The 17,348-nt window shown below is 33.1% G+C and overlaps 2 protein-coding genes and 1 long non-coding RNA gene across 4 annotated transcripts in view; 1 reads left to right on the top strand and 2 right to left on the bottom strand.

The window, feature by feature from the left end:
• The window catches only part of LOC146724464 (dual specificity protein phosphatase 10), a 39,414-nt gene extending 37,790 nt beyond the window's left edge, over positions 1-1,624 (bottom strand). The window contains exon 1 of the mRNA XM_085479773.1: positions 902-1,624. The gene's annotated coding sequence lies outside the window, so the exon portion shown is untranslated. The remainder of the gene's footprint in view (positions 1-901) is intronic.
• Positions 1,625-2,974: 1,350 nt separating this feature from the next.
• LOC146724463 (uncharacterized) lies at positions 2,975-7,192 on the top strand. Its single transcript, XR_014924051.1, has 3 exons — positions 2,975-3,198; positions 6,502-6,575; positions 6,912-7,192. It is a non-coding gene; the product is annotated as an uncharacterized LOC146724463 (long non-coding RNA).
• A 1,120-nt stretch (positions 7,193-8,312) lies between these two features.
• LOC114932626 (general transcription factor 3C polypeptide 1) overlaps positions 8,313-17,348 on the bottom strand; it is an 11,598-nt gene continuing 2,562 nt past the window's right edge. Inside the window, exons 4-14 of one of the 2 annotated variants that reach the window (XM_085479772.1) lie at positions 16,383-17,115; positions 15,321-16,191; positions 14,843-15,088; positions 14,501-14,776; positions 13,193-14,137; positions 11,931-12,909; positions 11,017-11,549; positions 10,044-10,903; positions 9,768-9,960; positions 9,426-9,522; positions 8,313-9,128 (exon numbers count right to left, since the gene is read on the bottom strand). In XM_085479772.1, coding sequence (XP_085335898.1) covers positions 9,007-9,128; positions 9,426-9,522; positions 9,768-9,960; positions 10,044-10,903; positions 11,017-11,549; positions 11,931-12,909; positions 13,193-14,137; positions 14,501-14,776; positions 14,843-15,088; positions 15,321-16,191; positions 16,383-17,115 — 5,855 coding nt within the window. In that variant the 3' untranslated portion in view covers positions 8,313-9,006. Of the gene's footprint in view, positions 9,129-9,425; positions 9,523-9,767; positions 9,961-10,043; positions 10,904-11,016; positions 11,550-11,930; positions 12,922-13,192; positions 14,138-14,500; positions 14,777-14,842; positions 15,089-15,320; positions 16,192-16,382; positions 17,116-17,348 lie in introns of both variants that reach the window. The other variant, XM_085479771.1, reaches the window with a different exon arrangement.

The following is a 17,348-nucleotide window of genomic DNA, read 5'->3' as shown; positions in this document are numbered from 1 at the left end:
AACATATGGCCTTTCGTTTTAAATTAAAATCATAAAATATTATCCAGAAAATCGTAAATACAGAATAAGGAGAAGAGAGCGTTGACTTAAGCGAAGAGAGAACCTTGAGGAGAAGAAGGAACAGGAGGAACCGCGGGAGAACCAAGGCGAGCCACAATTTCTCGTTTCGTTCTTTGGCGGTTTAATTTATTACCAGGAACACGCGGAGCAAATCGAACGCAGAGGGAGAACGAAATCGCGCGCCTTGAAAACGCGATGCCGGTAATAGCGACGCTCGATATATCTCGATATACAGAGGTAGGGGTGTCGTAGGAGAAAAGGAGAGCACACATAGTTCTCGCACACCTGCGCGGCACCGTATACGTATGTATTTAAATAGCGTTTCAGAACCCTCGAGGTGAAAACGCAAGGCTGCGGCAAGGACTCGCGGCGCCATTATCGCACGAAAGAAAAGACAACTTCAGGCTGTCCTCTCTCCGCGAGAGCAAAATAAGTCTATTTTCGTATCGCGAGATAAATGCGCACGCTTACTGCGCGCTTTTATATCACGTATATCTGGATGCCAGCGTCAGATAATGCGCAAAAAATGAATACATCGAAAAATACAGATTAGAAGACTTCACTTCGAATTAAGTCGCAGATTTTACAATTTTCAAAATTATTTTTTTTTAATATTCCGCTTTATCAAAAATCTTAATTGCGTTCTCCCTCTCTTTCGCGGAAATAAAATTATATTTTTTAAAATAAAAATTATAGCCGAAATAGAGAAAAGAAAGTTCTATTAATTATATTTAAAAAATTAAAAAATAAAGGGTAAAAACAATAAGATTTTTCTGAAAATCGCATGCAACGAAAAAGTGAAAGAAAAAAAATATGCGTATATATATATAAAATTGCGTACATGTCACGAATTTTCGTTTCGCACTCCTCGATGGTTTTTCTCATTTACATCTTCGATGAAATTCGTAGATTGAATCTTCAGGCAGTCGAAATTATCGTACGGACACGATCGCTCGATGCTTCGGTCCGGACGCGGACGCGCATGGCCCCGTCACGTTGCCACCGAGAACACGACTGTGCGAGAAGTGTTGCCTGCAACGCGGCACTCCTCGTATGTACACGGTGTCCTAGGTAACCCGCCGTCGCGGAGTTGTAACCGCAAGTCCGCGCGGATATACATGCGCGCGCGGATCACGTGTATAGAAGCGAGTATCGAATCGATTTCTTCACCTGCCTTGAAACCAGAGTTTCTCAATATACCCTGACTTTCTTAATATTAATACAATGCAACAGCCGTGCGAAATTGTCATTAAAAAGCTTATAATTATAGTTCGATCGTATTTAGAAGAGACAGAGAAAATCTATACACGTGACGAAAGATCTTCCAAAAAATCTTATAATTGTACATTATTCCTTTTTTTCGCAAAATATATTATAAAAAATTAATTTATGCATATTTTCCCTGTTTTAATTTCATTATTAAATATTCTACTAAATTTTAGAAGAATTTTATCTCGAATTTATGAATTTTGAACATCTTTCTCTTCAGGATAAACGTATTCTCTCATTTTTTAACAATAAAAATTAAATAATACATATTTAAACATTTTGAGAGAAAAAGAAAACAAAAGGAGTTGCAAGATAAAGTATAGAATTTCTCTCTTTCGTTCTTCGAGAATTAGTTGAGTTAAATAAGTAACATTTTCAGACTTCTTATGTATTCAACTAGTTCTCTACATATAACATTAGAATTTATCTACTTATATTAATTGTAAAGTTACAATATGGGTACCACTGGTGAGCACAACGATCCAATCTGTTTCCGTATTTAGCGTAGCGCGTTTATGCCGTGGCATTACTTCACCCTTTGCGAGTAAGTACATCGTATTTAGATTATATCGATTGCAGTTGCGCGTCATAGCTTGACCTACTTGTAACACGTCGAAACGTTTCTTATACATATATATGTATATATATATATATATATATATATATATATATATATATATAAAGCGAGGCATTTAACCCTTAACTGTTCTATGACGAAAAAAGTCATCACGCTACGCGGACATGACGTTTCCGATTCCAGTACCAGCAGATCAAAAAGATATTACATATCCGCGTAATTTTATTCGTGTACTTATATAATAAACATTTTATTTTGAGTGCACATTAAAGTAAGAATACAAGAATATATTTTTATTAATAATAGAGAGTGTAATGAATCTCTATCACTGTCTTCTAGACATTGAATCAAGTTATTTCATTACAAGTTTTTAATTATCCAAAAAATCTATAATTCTATCTTTTATAATAAAATTCAAACTTTCCAATAATTTTCCTGTTTTAGTTGTAGTACATTCATTCTAAAAAATCTATATACGGAAAAAAGATATATCATATTAATAATAATTGCGAATTAATCTTAATTTCAAAGCATTAAACATTAAATAGTGTATTAAATAACACATCGAATAATATAGTATGCAATCAATAAAATGCAACAGTAAATTAAACAAATAACAATATAAAAAACGATATCACAGGAAGATTATCGCAAAACTACTGTTAAATAACTGTCTGTATTATTTCCAGCGATTTATCTTTGGCAAAGCTTTGCATTTAACACGAAATTAATCACTCAAAATAAAACAATCTTCGAATATATATTAGTCGTTAAATTTAAAGAACTTATCTCATTAATAACAATTTCGGCATTAAAAATTCATGCTTTTAAGCAATAGTATGTATCGTTTAAAAAGTAACATAAACTGATAAAATAATAACCGATAAATAAAAACGTGCACGCATGTAATACAAATGTAAAAACAAACGAAAACAGTTAAATAAAACTTAAAAAAACGAACTTATAATTGTATCACATTTAAAGAGTTGCGTGATTTCACACCTTTGCAGATCTTATTATGTCGCGACAGTGTAAAATATATTCGCATACGCAGGAACAATTTGATCAGCAAATCGCGCGGAAAGTCCGGACAGGGAGGTCTATACTCGACTTGCTGCGCAAACTGCAGCATCTGCGCGCCGAGGTTGTCCTCGATAGAGAATTTCTCGAAATTGCGCATAAACGTGTCTTCCAGACCGGAAACGTAAAAGCTGAAGGAACTCGGCACGTTGGAAGGAACATTGGAGTTTTCCTTAACGGCATAAGTGACACACGTGTTGCAATTAACGTGGGTACGCAAACATTCGTTGAGCAAAAATTCACAGACACGTTTAAAGGCGCTTTTCTCGGGTAATCGCAAATCGATGTCACGATAATTGGTCGCCGCAACGTTCAAGGCTATTTGAGTCGAACCAACGGGTTGCACTTGCTCAGCCTGAAGGGATGTCGACGACGCTATCCTTTTGAGCATCCTTCGCATGTTCGCGACGGAATTGTCCTCGCTCGAATGCTCGAGAAAGTGCTTGCTTACAAGATTCTTGAACGCGCGGGTAAACAAGATAGGTGTGGGTTTGACGCGATTTCCGCTTTGTCGTCTAATAGAACGGAAGACGCACTCGATGCCCTCCTGATTTACTCTGCTCATGCGAAAGAAGGGGATCTGGCGTTCCTTCAATGTGTTCCATAATTGAATAACCGCATTGATTGTGATCTGCCAGCGATAGAAGGACTTTATCGATTTTACACACGTACCACTTGCATCGATCACTCTGATCGACTTGAGGAAGTCGAGCGTTCGCTGCAAGAAGCACATTTCGTCCGTGCTACCCGTGAAAGCTTGGCTAAAATCTTTAGTGTTAGTCTTAATTGATGTAGATGAGTTTAGAATGTCGAATAGCTGATCGAAAAGGTATACAAGTTCCATCGTTCCAATAACTTTCAGCGGAAACTCGCCGGACGCGATATGCGCGCTCAAACCCGCAGCCATGCTACTACTAAATATTTGAACGGCGTACTTGGTTTCGGTCTTTTGATATTTGTTAGGTTCGAGATGAGCCACGGACAGTTTAGGAACCAGTGGTAACCGCATTTGACTATCGCGCCTAAATAACAGTTCAATATCTTTCCATGAAGCTCTCTTATCGCGGAAGTGGAGCTCATGATTCATGAAGATGTTCCTGGTCGCTCTTATCAAACGAGGAACATCGAAGACGTAAAATATTTTCTCGTCGTTCACCAGAAAGAACGAATGATCCACGGAGACCCCTAATTGTCGCGACAATTGTACAAATGTCGGCGTTATGCCTGTGACCAAGGCGTGCACAGTCGCACCGATACTATTTAATTTAATTATCGCCTGAAATATCAGATCTTTCATGATATTAACGTGACATGTACTGCCATAGAAATAGTAAGCGACAGGTTGTTCCCAGTCGCCGGCCAAGCTACGGGCTATTATTATCAGGGCTTTTCTCGCTAGTGTGCGACGTTTTTCCACGCCGGTATCATGAAAGCCAATGATTCTATCGCGTGATAGATTGTAAAAGAGATGCGGTCTCAGTCGCATTTCACTTACAGATAGGCAGCAAAGCCTCTCTGTAAGTGGTAGCGACTTCATCTTCAGATGCAACGCGTTCAGGACGTTATCGTTCAACCCGGGTGGTATATCCCAATTACGGATATATCTCCACAATTGACGCACAGTGGGCAACAGGCATAACGGCTGATAAAATCGATAGGCGCCCGAAGCTATAAAGAAAAACTCGAGCGCAGACTGCTTATTCGCAGAACTTTTAGCTTTGCGCTTCTCGCGAGCGTCAACGAACGTAGACACCAATAGGGAGTAGTTACGCGGCAACAAGTCCGCGCATGCTGCTTTAAACTCGTCCACCTTCACGCAATGATCTTCATCTTCCGCGTAGAGTAATTTCGGTCGCTTCGTGATCTTATCATCGATGGGAGTTTCGAGATTTTTCATTCGTTTTTTTTCCAAAGAGGAATCGATGTGTAGCCACGCTTGCGGCGTCTGCGTTGAAATGTGCCAACGTCTTCTCTTTGGAGTTCTACGTAATGTACTGATGATTAAATTCACGTCTTTGCATATCTCGTGAAATATCTTACTATTAATGACCGAAGCAAATTTTTATACAAAACTCTTCACGTCACAACAAATAATTCTTAGTCATAATAACAAATTCTCACCTGTCACCATTTTGTTGTGGCGTACTAATTGATACTGGTTTTGATATCGTAGGCACTGAAGAATCTACAGACGTTAAATCTATGATATCTCTGTAAAAGAAAATAAATAAATAAATATGCTTAATATATAAATTATTTTTTTGTGTGTTACATGAGTCTATATTTGAAAATTATTATCAAACTTACCCGTTATATTTTTCTGAGGATATACGTGAAGATGTCGGTGTTGACCAGTCCGTGCATCTTTCATTGACGAATTGTATATCCGCCTTAGGGATATTTCTAACAACACAAATATATTCCATGTAATGTATACATTTTTTTAAAATTTCTTATTACTGATAAATAATCAAACTTTTTTTCATATAAGTCTATTAATAAAATGGATATAAAATAATTTCATGTGTGTATTTATTTTTTTAAATTTCTTGTTGCTAATAAACAGTCGAGAATTTTTGTTATACGAGTTTCATTAATAAGATGAATTATAACAAAAATGAAGACATTTTGATAAATGATAACTATATAAAAGAAAATTCGAGTGCTTCAGTAACTGTATGTATTAAAACATATGCTAATAAACATAATAATAAAACGAATACTAATGATATTCAAACTTACTCATTGTTCTCCAACTTCTCTTTCAATATTGTCGTCTCAACTGATGATATATTTCTAACAAAAAATTTACAATTTAAATTATTCATATGATCAAAGACAGAACATTTTAACATAAATAGAAACTTACTTATCATCATACACATGCTTTATAGATGCTCTTGGAAAAAGTACTTGCAGTGGTGAAATTATATTTGTGTCTCTGAAATCAAAAAGTTGTATTACTTAATTAATCAATGAAAGAATAATCAATATAATAATGCAATAATTAAATAGATAATTATTTTGACTGCATTTTGGAAGTACTGTCATCCTTATCTAAGATTTCCTAAATAACAAGAATATGCTAGCAGTGAATTCCAGAATACAACTTTTATATGACAGAATAGAAACTCACCCTTCTTCAGATTTTATAGGATGTGTCTGAGACAAACTCAATTGTGACAAATTTGATGAGTTTCTATGTAAAAAATTGGCTTATTAAATTATTGTAGCTATCCTATTCTTGTAGCAAAGAACAAAAAAATTCAATACTCACCTGTTTCTGCTTTCTGGCTTCAAAAATATAGTTACAAACGAAATTGGTTGTAACAAGTCTGTAGAATTATTACTGTAAAAGAAAATTATATTTTATTCTTCTTAAATAATTCTTATATTTATATAATTTTTGTTCAAAAAGATTTGTGTAGTAAATATAGTAAAATAATGTAACTGTAGTAAGTGAAAAATATATTTATAAAAATATTTACTCACTTTCCCGTCTGTATTGGTTTCAGAAATATTGATGGCACAGCTTCTTTACTAAGATAGATTCTTCCCTCTATGTTTCGAAACATTTCTACTCGAAAATGTAAGTGGCATAAGCGATAATATTGATTAGCATATTCTGGTCCTATTGTTATTAAGTCCATTCTATTGCATGCTTTAAGCCATTCTATCCATCTAAAATTATACAAAATTACAATTTTTAATATAAATTTAATATATAATATATTGTAACTAAACAGAATACATATATATGAAGATATAATTTGCATACAGTATATATAAGCACAATGTTTATGTAAATACAAATTCACTCTTTAACAAATTTATAATATTAAGAATGTAAAGATTTTTGTAAATCTATATCGCATACATAATTATATCAAAGAACAAAACAATACACACCTTTTTCTCTCTTTAGGAAATCGGAAGAAATGTCGTTTTGCTATTTTTATATTTAGCATACAACCTGGTGCAGCACACCAACGAGTGTTAGTTTCATCCATCTTTTGACAATTTTAGTAATAATCACACTACGCACTAGATCGTCTACTTAAAAACCTACAAAACAACAAATTTACTATAAGCTCTTAAGCATTACTAAAAACTTGCTTTGGAGTAAAACAATTTTGCAAATTATGCTGTTCATAAATAATATCAAATATAAAGCTTTATCTTATTTATTTATATTAATTTATATTACTTTTTTACTAACATATGTACATAATTTTGTTTTATATTAATAAATATTTTAACATAATTTGATATTTTTAATATATATTTAATATATTTAGTTGCTTTCCATTTACATCAAAACTCAGATAAATCTCTTTTGTCTTTCTTTAACATGGATGTTGAAGATAGAAGTGAGATTTATTTGAATTTTGATATAAATGGAAAGCAACTATTAAATATGAACAGAGAACATTCATTAACAAATAAAAATAAGCTGTATTTTTATGATACATAATTTAAAAATATAATTAGCACAAATACATGAAAAATAAATATCCTGGAAATTGTCATTTTCCTAAAATACAATTGATATTGTGTATGTTTCTCTGTCAACCATTCATTTATTCGTTATAGCAAAATCCAGTTTTTAAATACTCATAGTCTTTTATAAGCGCAAAAAAAATTCTACAAACGATCAAATACTTACGAGACCGGTAGATCCTCGTAAATACATATGGAGGATATAAACTCGTACGAACTTGATATACGTCAATACATCCCCAAAATGCACAAATTACGTCCTTTGATACAGCTGGATCTTCGTTTCGTTCGACGTGTATATATTTCTTCTCTCGAACGTAACTTTTCGGAGAACGCTAAACGAATAAACGAATGGGAATAAAGCGAGATAAACGAAAAACGACGAAACAATCTGACCGAGACCGCCAAATTGAACCATCGCAGAATGTAATAGGATCTAACGCGCATGTCCGGTACTAAGCAAGTAACAAGTGCATTTCGGGCCCGAGGAAAAAAAAATTTTTCTTTATTCTTGGCGAATTATGCGATTTTCGAAAATTTTCAATATCAGAATTTCTATGGCATTTTTATATTTTTTCTTCCTCATATTTTCCTCTTTCTTTATATTCAAAAAAGTAATTTTTTCTCAGGAGGCTCAAAATCTTTAAAGTAAAGTACGTATGTACCTACGATTCTGCATATATATCCTGTAGATATTTAATTAACGACAATTTGTCGAACTTTTTTATATTTTTTATGGTGAAAAATGTAATAAAATAACAACTACAAATTTCTAAGCAAGAGAAATGAAAAATTAGGAAGTAATATAGAAAAATATACCTCAATAAACAGGAACGAGTCTTGCACGATATGCGTATTTATTAATAAAGAACGAACTAATCTAATTGGTTGATTGGTCTGTATATGCACGCCATCAGCTAATGAGTTTCCAATGAATGCGCGCCAATTTCAAAATTAACACACATTTTACATTCACATATGCATCAGTAAACCCGCGCTAAAAGACTATAAATATATTTTTAAAAATTTAGAAAAATTTTAAATTATATCGCACAATTTGTATTAAATTTATATTTTTCTAGAAAATCGAATAATATCAAATGTGCAATGTATGCCAAACACATTCTCATTTTTGTACTATTTTCTTCTGTTATTAATTTATATAAATTTATAATATATGTATAATTTATAATTTATATTTATATATAATTTATAATCATATTATGATGTATTAATATATAATAATTAATTATACATAATTATAATAAATTAATGATAAATTATATAAAAACTTAATGATTAATTATATATAAATTACATATATTTAATTATATATAATTTATAAAAATGTTATCAATATTAATAACAGAAAACATGATTTACACAATATACAGTACAACAATTTATATTATATTATTTTCTATTCCTTGTATTGCTACTTTGTCAACAAAATACAAAATATGTTAATCTCTCTATCAACGACTTCTTTGTACTCTGTAAAATATAAAATAAATTACTAATTACGACATAAAATCCGAAGTGTACTTTCTCGTACTCAAAAATATACTAAATTTTGTAACAGCATCTACAGTTGGCTCAAGTATTATCTCATCTTCAGCAAACCAATCAATGGTATCTGCAGCTTAAAGAAAAAAAACAATATTAGTAAAACGTACACTATAATTACATTATGAAAATCTGCTCATTTCTATTTATAGAAATTTAAAAAAATTTTAAATGTATAAAGACAACACTTATGGAATAATAAATTAATATACTATTAATATACGTTTTTGAATAAATAGAGAGGCATATGATGACTAACATAATAGTTCTTAGGTATTAGAAATCAAAGTATTTTCAATTTTAATAATACAGGAGAGAAAGAGATAATATAATAGTAAAGGAAATAATAATATAGAAAAAAAGTGATACATACTTAGATTATTAATTTGACTCGTAGGCGGCCGAGAAAATAGAGTAACACGTGTTTTCTTCAAATGCTTACTCTTTAAACAGCCTAATTTAATCAGTATCTACAAAAATTACTTTTATTAAAAATAAATCTATTAGCATTAAGCAATAGTTAAAATATTAAATTAACAATAGCTTTAATTATAAAAAAAATCATATATATATATATGTTAGATTGTACATTATTATCAAATAGTTGTTGCAAAAGATGCATTTTGCACAAGATTATCTATATCCAGCATAAAATTTAGAAAAAAGAGTTAGACTTCTGAAATCAAAGTTTGCAAATATATAATTAATAAGAAACCTCGACTAGTTCGTGAATATGGAATGGTTGTAGAGCTGGAACGAATCTGCTTTGCATCTTTGCCATAGTAAGTCCAGGATGAAGTAAACAGTAACTCAAGACTGCACCCAACATTCGATCTAGCACTTTGCGATTCACCATGCCGTCTATACGAATCCAAGGTTTTATCACCACTTTTATTTCCTTGGCAGTTCTAAAAGATTAAAACATTAATATCATTTTCAAAGCTCTTTACGAGAATTTATTTCATTATTTTCTTTATTTTAATATACGTACGAAAGATCTAATTGCTGCGCTGGTTTGTACACATCCTTTTGCGGAAGTAAACGCATTCTTTGCTTTCTTGTTTTCATACGTGTATCACTTTCTTCGCTCTCGTTGCATTCCTTCTTCTCGTCCTCATCATTTAAATCATTATCAGCTTTCTCCTCTTTCTTCTCGATTTCTCGAGTATTCAATGATGTCGATGGTATCGCATTCTCCATTTCTATATCTTCTCTGTCTTTCTTCTCCTCGATTTTTGAACTATCCGATGATGTTGATGGCATCGCATTCTCTGTTTCTGTATCTTCTCTGTCTTTCTTCTGCTCGGTTTCTCGACTATTCGATGATGTTGATGGCATCGCATTCTTTGTTTCTGTATCTTCTTTGTCTTTCTTCTCCTCGGTTTCTTGACTATCCGATGATGTTGATGGTATCGCATTCTCTGTTTCTGTATCTTCTTTGTCTTTCTTCTCCTCGGTTTTTTGACTATCCGATGATGTTGATGGTATCGCATTCTCTGTTTCTGTATCTTCTTTGTCTTTCTTCTCCTCGGTTTCTTGACTATCCGATGATGTTGATGGTATCGCATTCTCTGTTTCTGTATCTTCTCTATTCTGTTGCGCATCCATTTCAATACTTGTGTCAGCAGTTGTCTTTCCTTGCTGCATCGTGGCGTAGACGCTGTCCTTAAACGGCACCATAGATTCCTGTTCATAACGATTTATCTTGCAGGAATTAATTAGCCAAGGTTCCACATAACGATGATGAATGTAGCGTGGATTGGTGACGCCAGATCGCAGAAATATATGATTTTCCGTTAAAAGTGAAACAGCCTTGTATAAGTTTGTTCCTTGCTCATCGAAGAATTTATCCTAGACAAATAAGAATATTAATAACATAAATTTATTTTTTAAAATAATAATTAAATCGATAAAATTTTAAAAATAAAATTATTAATTTCGAAGTAAAATAATTATTCAATTACCAACAACTCCTTTGAACAAGCGCCGATTTCTTTCTTCTCTCGGACAAATTTATACACTGCGTCGATATATTCCCATTCAACCGCTATTTTCTTTTTCTTTGTCATCATCTCATTTTTATAATCCGTATAAGTAATACCGTTCTTCGGAAAAATTGCCTTCTGCTTCAGTTCGTTGAGAAGATCGTTTACAACATCGAGCTTCAGCGGTATGAGCTGACTAGGTACTGAATAACTTTTGAAATTTTCAATTTCGTTTGATACAGATGATGATGGTAATGTATCTAAGCCGTAGAACATCTTAAAGCTATTAACTACAAAGTATTCGTGCGCGTGATGGCTGTCGGCCACTGTGAGATTATTTAGCTCTTCTCTCATTTTCAACATATCTATCCTCGTGTACTTCTTCTGAATGTCACTTGTATCATTGAGCTTGTTGTAAGGACTAAAATGATTCGTTTCAGACGGCACATTCCTGATGATTTCGTTGACGCGTCGAGGAATCGCTGCCACATTCATCATGTTGTTCAAAGAAGCTGCCAATTTATAATATGAATTAATAAAATTATTAAAATATATTTCACCCAATTAATAAGGTATATTTATAATGTGTTAGAATACTTGACTTTAAAATTTGATGAAAAGTCACAATATTAAATGTTACATATAGATTTAACGTTATACATACATTTATAAAGCTATAAGTTAACTTATATATTAAATATTAGATTTAAAAAATATCAAATTTATTATAAATATTCAGATTAGAGTATTTAAGATCGACAGTTAAATCTTTAATTTTTAGCTAATATATTTGAAATAATAATTCAAAACTGTATATGTGTTATAACAGAAATAATAATTATATAAGAATAAAAAAACCTTTCTTTCTTTCTAAGGATAAGAATACAACGTACCTTCTTCATTGACTTGTTCCTTTAATTCTCTCAATGGTTCAAGAGATTCAGTATTCTTTGAAGGTATCTTTTTGATATTTTCAAGATTCTCGCATAAATTTGATTCATTTTTTTCCACATCCTCTATATCCGTCGAATTCTCGGAGCTTAATCTTATTCTCTTTGAAAACGGCTCTTCAGAGTCAGTAGAGTCATCTTCATCAATAGATCTCTTTTTATTTAATGAATGATTTACACGAGTCTCATTTTGCGTATGAATACTAGAGCTCGACTCTCCGATGCTTTCCTCGACTGATTCGCTTTCTGTTACAATTTCATTTCGTTTAGATTCTTTTCCTGATTTTTTTCCATCACATTTCTCGTCCCGACGAGTGATTTTCACCATCGGTTCTTCGCTATCGTCGGTTTCAATAGATTTTTTCCTTTTTAAAGTGTCTTTCCATGTTTTCATTTCAGATTCGAGAAACCCAGTATTCTGAGCATCGTTCTCAAACTTAAAACGATAGAGCCTTGTCAAAATATCCTGATATCTTTGCGCAACCCTAAAGTAAGCCTCATCCTTGCCTTGGTATCTTGCATCCAACATAATGACCTGTTCTGGCATTTCTATGTCAAAGTCGATCTGATTGCGTCCTAGGAAATCGTGCATGACAGTAACTATGCCACAGGAAACTGGCAGAATCTCGGTACCATTAAATACTTCCTCCTGTTCTTGCAAAGAGAGGGTACTTTTGTGTTTTGAATACCATTGTAACAAATTCACAAAAACATCGTAGGATTTTTTAAACGCTTCATAAGGCCATTTTGTTTGAAGTTTATGAGTATAATTGATGCTCAGTTGATACTGCAAGCTGCTCATTGGCATACAATTACCGTGCTTCTTAGTCGCTACTTGATGTTTCTTCACAGTCACCATTTGATCCGATCTGATCTTGCTCATCGCCTGTCTTAGTAGAATTTCTGGGTACTGTTGGTACACCTTGAATGATATCTTTTATGGAAAAGATAGAAGAGATATATTGATAAGTATGTGTATGTGTATATATATATATATATATATATATATATATATGTATATATGTATTGATGAGTGAAAATTTCTTTTCTTGCGCAGTAAAATTAAAAGAAAATATTTTATTGTTAAATTAATTAACAATAGAAAAACATTTAATTGACGATTATCAAATATTATCAAAAATAAACAAGCTTTACAAAATATATATTATGTTTCATAGAATATCTTTCATAGTGATCAGTCATACCTTGAAGAATTGATAAGCCCTGGAGCATCTGTCCGCGCGTCTGTCTCCGCAACACATGGAACTATGTATGACAGAATTGAGGGTCGCCGCATGAATATCATTTGTAATTTGTACATCCTTGGTAAAGCCCTGATTATGATGCGGCTTTGCCGGATAAACAATCTCAAATAGAAAATTGAACTCTTGTGCAGTTTTAGGCATCGCCATATGTTTCTTCGGCTTAATCTCCGCGATGTCGTAATACTTTTTGATGATATAACCGACGAGTTCCTTGAAGACCTCCGTAACCCGCTTCTCGTACTCTATTGAACTCGCACATTCGCTTTTTAGTCTATCCATCATGCCACCGTATCGTCTGTCGACGAAAGGATCCTGCTTGATCTCCTCGACGCCTAGCGCGACGCTATTCACCGTTCGCGGCTGCTTCAGCATATACATTAATCGGCGTTGACAAGCGCGAGAAGTTTTGTTGCACGAGTTATAGGAGAAGGTGCGCAATACATCTCGTACCGCTATAAAGCTGATTATCTGCTTGCGCGAATTCGATGACAGATATATCGTCGCCACCTTGCATACCAGCAGGATGTTATCCTCGTGCCGTTCCCAGTCTACCCGTAGCTTGTGCATCCGCTGCATGGCTCGGTAATCGTCCTCGTCGTATTTAAGACGCGGTCGGACGCTTTTCCTGCGCGGCATCACTCGTCGTACAAAAGATATTTGCTTGGTCGAATGTTGCGATGCTAAGGCTTCGTTCTTCCGTCCACCGCTGTTGAGGTGATCATACACCTTCTTCCGCAGTTCGGTTGCGCTGATGGTGGGCGGTGGGGGTGGTCCAGAGATCTTCTTTAGACCATCATATTCCGTATATTTAACCGGCTTTGCTTGAATCTTTGAAAAATGCAGATCTCGTTGACCAGTGCCAAATTTTTCCTGACTCCTGGAGACCTGATAACAATTTATAATAAGGATTTTTCATAATTTCGATACATTATCACAATGTAGAAAACCGCTAATCGCGATTTGATACTTAAGGATATTTTACCATCAAATAAATCTAAAATTTGTATTAAAATTTGTATAAAAAATTGATCTTTACTAATTAAATAAGAATTTCTAAATGATAATTACCTATTATATGATATCAAATAGCTTTAGAAATTATCTTTTCATATTAAATGTATATGCATGTAATAATTAATATAAAGAATGTATAAAAATTTAAGAAATAAAGAAATCTCAAAACACAAAAACCTTTTACTTTATCTTTTTGTAAAATTATTTTCTATACTAATTTCTTCATTTATTTACCTGTCGATTTGTAGAACTCATAGACCAATTCCAGTTGCGTTTTAAATGCGCGAAGAAAGCTGAATCAATACCAGCTGCTCCTTTACGATCTCCGGGAACCGTACCTGTATCCATTTCCACAGTCTGTTTCGCAGTGCGTGCTACAATTGCTTTTATCATGTCACTCTTCTTGCTCAGATCTTCAAGTAGGATATCCTTACCGTGTACGGCCAACCTCCCACCAAGTGGTGTATTAACACAAATAGTCAACATGTCGTACCAGTATTTCTCAACAACCTGTAAAGATGACTTATAAATTTCTAAATTTTTATAACAATAATTAGTCACTAGTAGCAATAATACCTGCATGCGATCGAAGAAGTACTTGGTCACCGGATACGTCTTGTCTTCGATTTTATGATAACTCGGTTCCGAAGACATCGTATCCATCAATTCCGTGCGTCGATTTAAGTAGATGAATACTTGATCTTTATCCTTCAGTCGTTGCGGACCGAACTGTACCAGACCGATGTAGGCTAATCTAGTTACGGTGTCATGGATGTTGAATATATATTTCCGTGCATGCAAAAGAGTATTCCGTATTGCAACCTGTGTGTAAAAAAACATTTATAATAACATAAAATAAGAGGGTATTCTTAAATAAACAAATTCGTATAGTAAAAGCCATTGATAAAGCTAGATTTTTAGCTAGATTACAAAATCATTAATCAGAATCAGTCGTTAACTATCTGAAATCATTCATTAAAACTATTTTTTTTTTAATTTTCGATACTGTATATTTAAATCTTTAAGTTTTTCTCTCTTTCTCTCTCAAACTTACCGGAAGATTTTTAACGAGATAATGTTTTCTGATTGGATGATTCAAGTAATAATCCATCTCAGGTATCATAAAGGTGATATTGTGCAATTGAACGAAAATCGACAAAGGCAGTCCTAATAAAACATCGCACATCAGCGCCCAACCCTCGGGCCATCCGCTGTGTTTAGGCAAAGGTGGAATAAACATCTTCCAGCCTACTTCTGTATTGTAAATGGTACTAAACTCTTGAATAAGATCAACATCAATTTCATAATTATTATTAGATTTCAGAATTTCTATCTGTTTTTGCTGAGATAATTTTGGTATTCCAGGATGATTGTATACTAAATAAAAGAGCAAATAGTGCACTGTCCGCATCCTAACAAACTTTGGACTGAGACCGTATCGTTTGCCAGCTTTAGCATCATACTTGTAGCTCACAGAAGACGTATTTTTAGACACTGTTTTGCTAAGTTCTTGCAATTGTTCCTTAGAATTCAACGGCTTGTCAATTGCATTTTCTTTCTCCTTATCCTGTTTATCCGCTTTTTTTGCTAGTGACTTCGCCTTCTGAGACGCTAGCAAACAAAACTTGACTTTTGCTTGCTCTACGGCCGACTTGATCACGGTGTGATCAGTATCGATATTTGGATTGCAAATAAACATTAAATTTTTTTCGTATCCATTCGCGCTCAAAGTTAACTTGATATTCTTCACGTAGTTATCCTTGGCGAGTTTCTGCAGTATCCTTATGAGAGATTTTTTATCAATCTTCACATCATAACCCTCTTTATCCTCTTCTTCACAAATCATCTTCATGAGTTTTGTTGTATCGTCAATCACCTGATGCTCCTTCACCGCCTCAATGATCATGTTGGCGCGCTTTAGTAATCTGCACAGTGAAAAGAAACTTAATTATAACAAAAAAATTTTTTAAATATTTGTTTTTAAATTATAAAAAAAACATCACACAAAAATGTTTTGTAACCTATAAAAATACTATTAAAAAAGTACAACTATATACAATTTATATTTGATAAAAATAAAATATTTTCTTAAATTTATACATGCTTGTATACAAACCTGTATGTAATAGTAGTATTTTTCTCGCTGTTCTTCACAACTTCCATAAAACCATAGACTTCACCACCGACTCCCTTTCCAGTGCTGACAGGCTTTTGTGCTATCAGATTTGTCTTTATACTATGATAAAATGAGGTAGCCTTGGCATCATTCACTATTTGCTGCATAGACGAAACAGATTTCACTTTTTGTTTTTTCGCTTTAACATCAGAATCTTTTTTCTTTAATAATAAGGTCTGTGATAAATGCTTGTATTTAAATCGAAATGTTGGCAATTTATACTTATACAAAATTCTGTTGATGGCATAAGTTTTCAACTCTCTATCCTTTTTAATATAAGATGTATTTATATCCTTATTTTCCTCTTCATTTTTATCAACAATCGATGCATCCACACTGATTTGATCAATTTGATGATCCGATTTCGTACATGTTTGATCATTTTCATTGTTTACAGAAGTCTTTTCAATTTCCACTTGTGTGACCACTTTGTTTTTGAGAGTTTCTTCATTTTCACTAGTTATGTTCTTAGTGAGCTCCTTGATTTTGTGCATCTCCTTATTAAATTGCTTACTCATCTTGCTGCTCTTCTCAAATTTCTTTGACACATATTTTGTAATTCTCTGTCGGCCCATGTCGTTCATGTATTTTGCAATAATTCCTACCTTTACCATATTTCTCAATAATGCTCTAGATTGCAATTTGGTAAGGCCCATTTCCTTTCCCAAATAAGCTAAAAGAAAGAGATGATTAATTCAAAATTTATTAATTTTTAATTGTTAACTTAAAAATTGTTTCTATCTCAACAAGGAAATAATTATTATTCTTAATTCATTTTATAATATTTATAGTTTATTAGAAATGCATATCTTGAAAAAATCTTGATTTTATAATGTTACACTACGTCTAGAGAAAATAATGCACATATAAATATTTTGGGGAATAAGAATCTAAGATAATTACAAA

Source organism: Nylanderia fulva, unplaced genomic scaffold, assembly GCF_048542155.1.
Source record: "Nylanderia fulva isolate GAGA-0341 unplaced genomic scaffold, ASM4854215v1 Scaffold13, whole genome shotgun sequence".
Taxonomy (NCBI): domain Eukaryota; kingdom Metazoa; phylum Arthropoda; class Insecta; order Hymenoptera; family Formicidae; genus Nylanderia; species Nylanderia fulva.
Note: the sequence above shows the minus strand (reverse complement) of the source record. Positions and strands in the feature narration are given on the sequence as shown.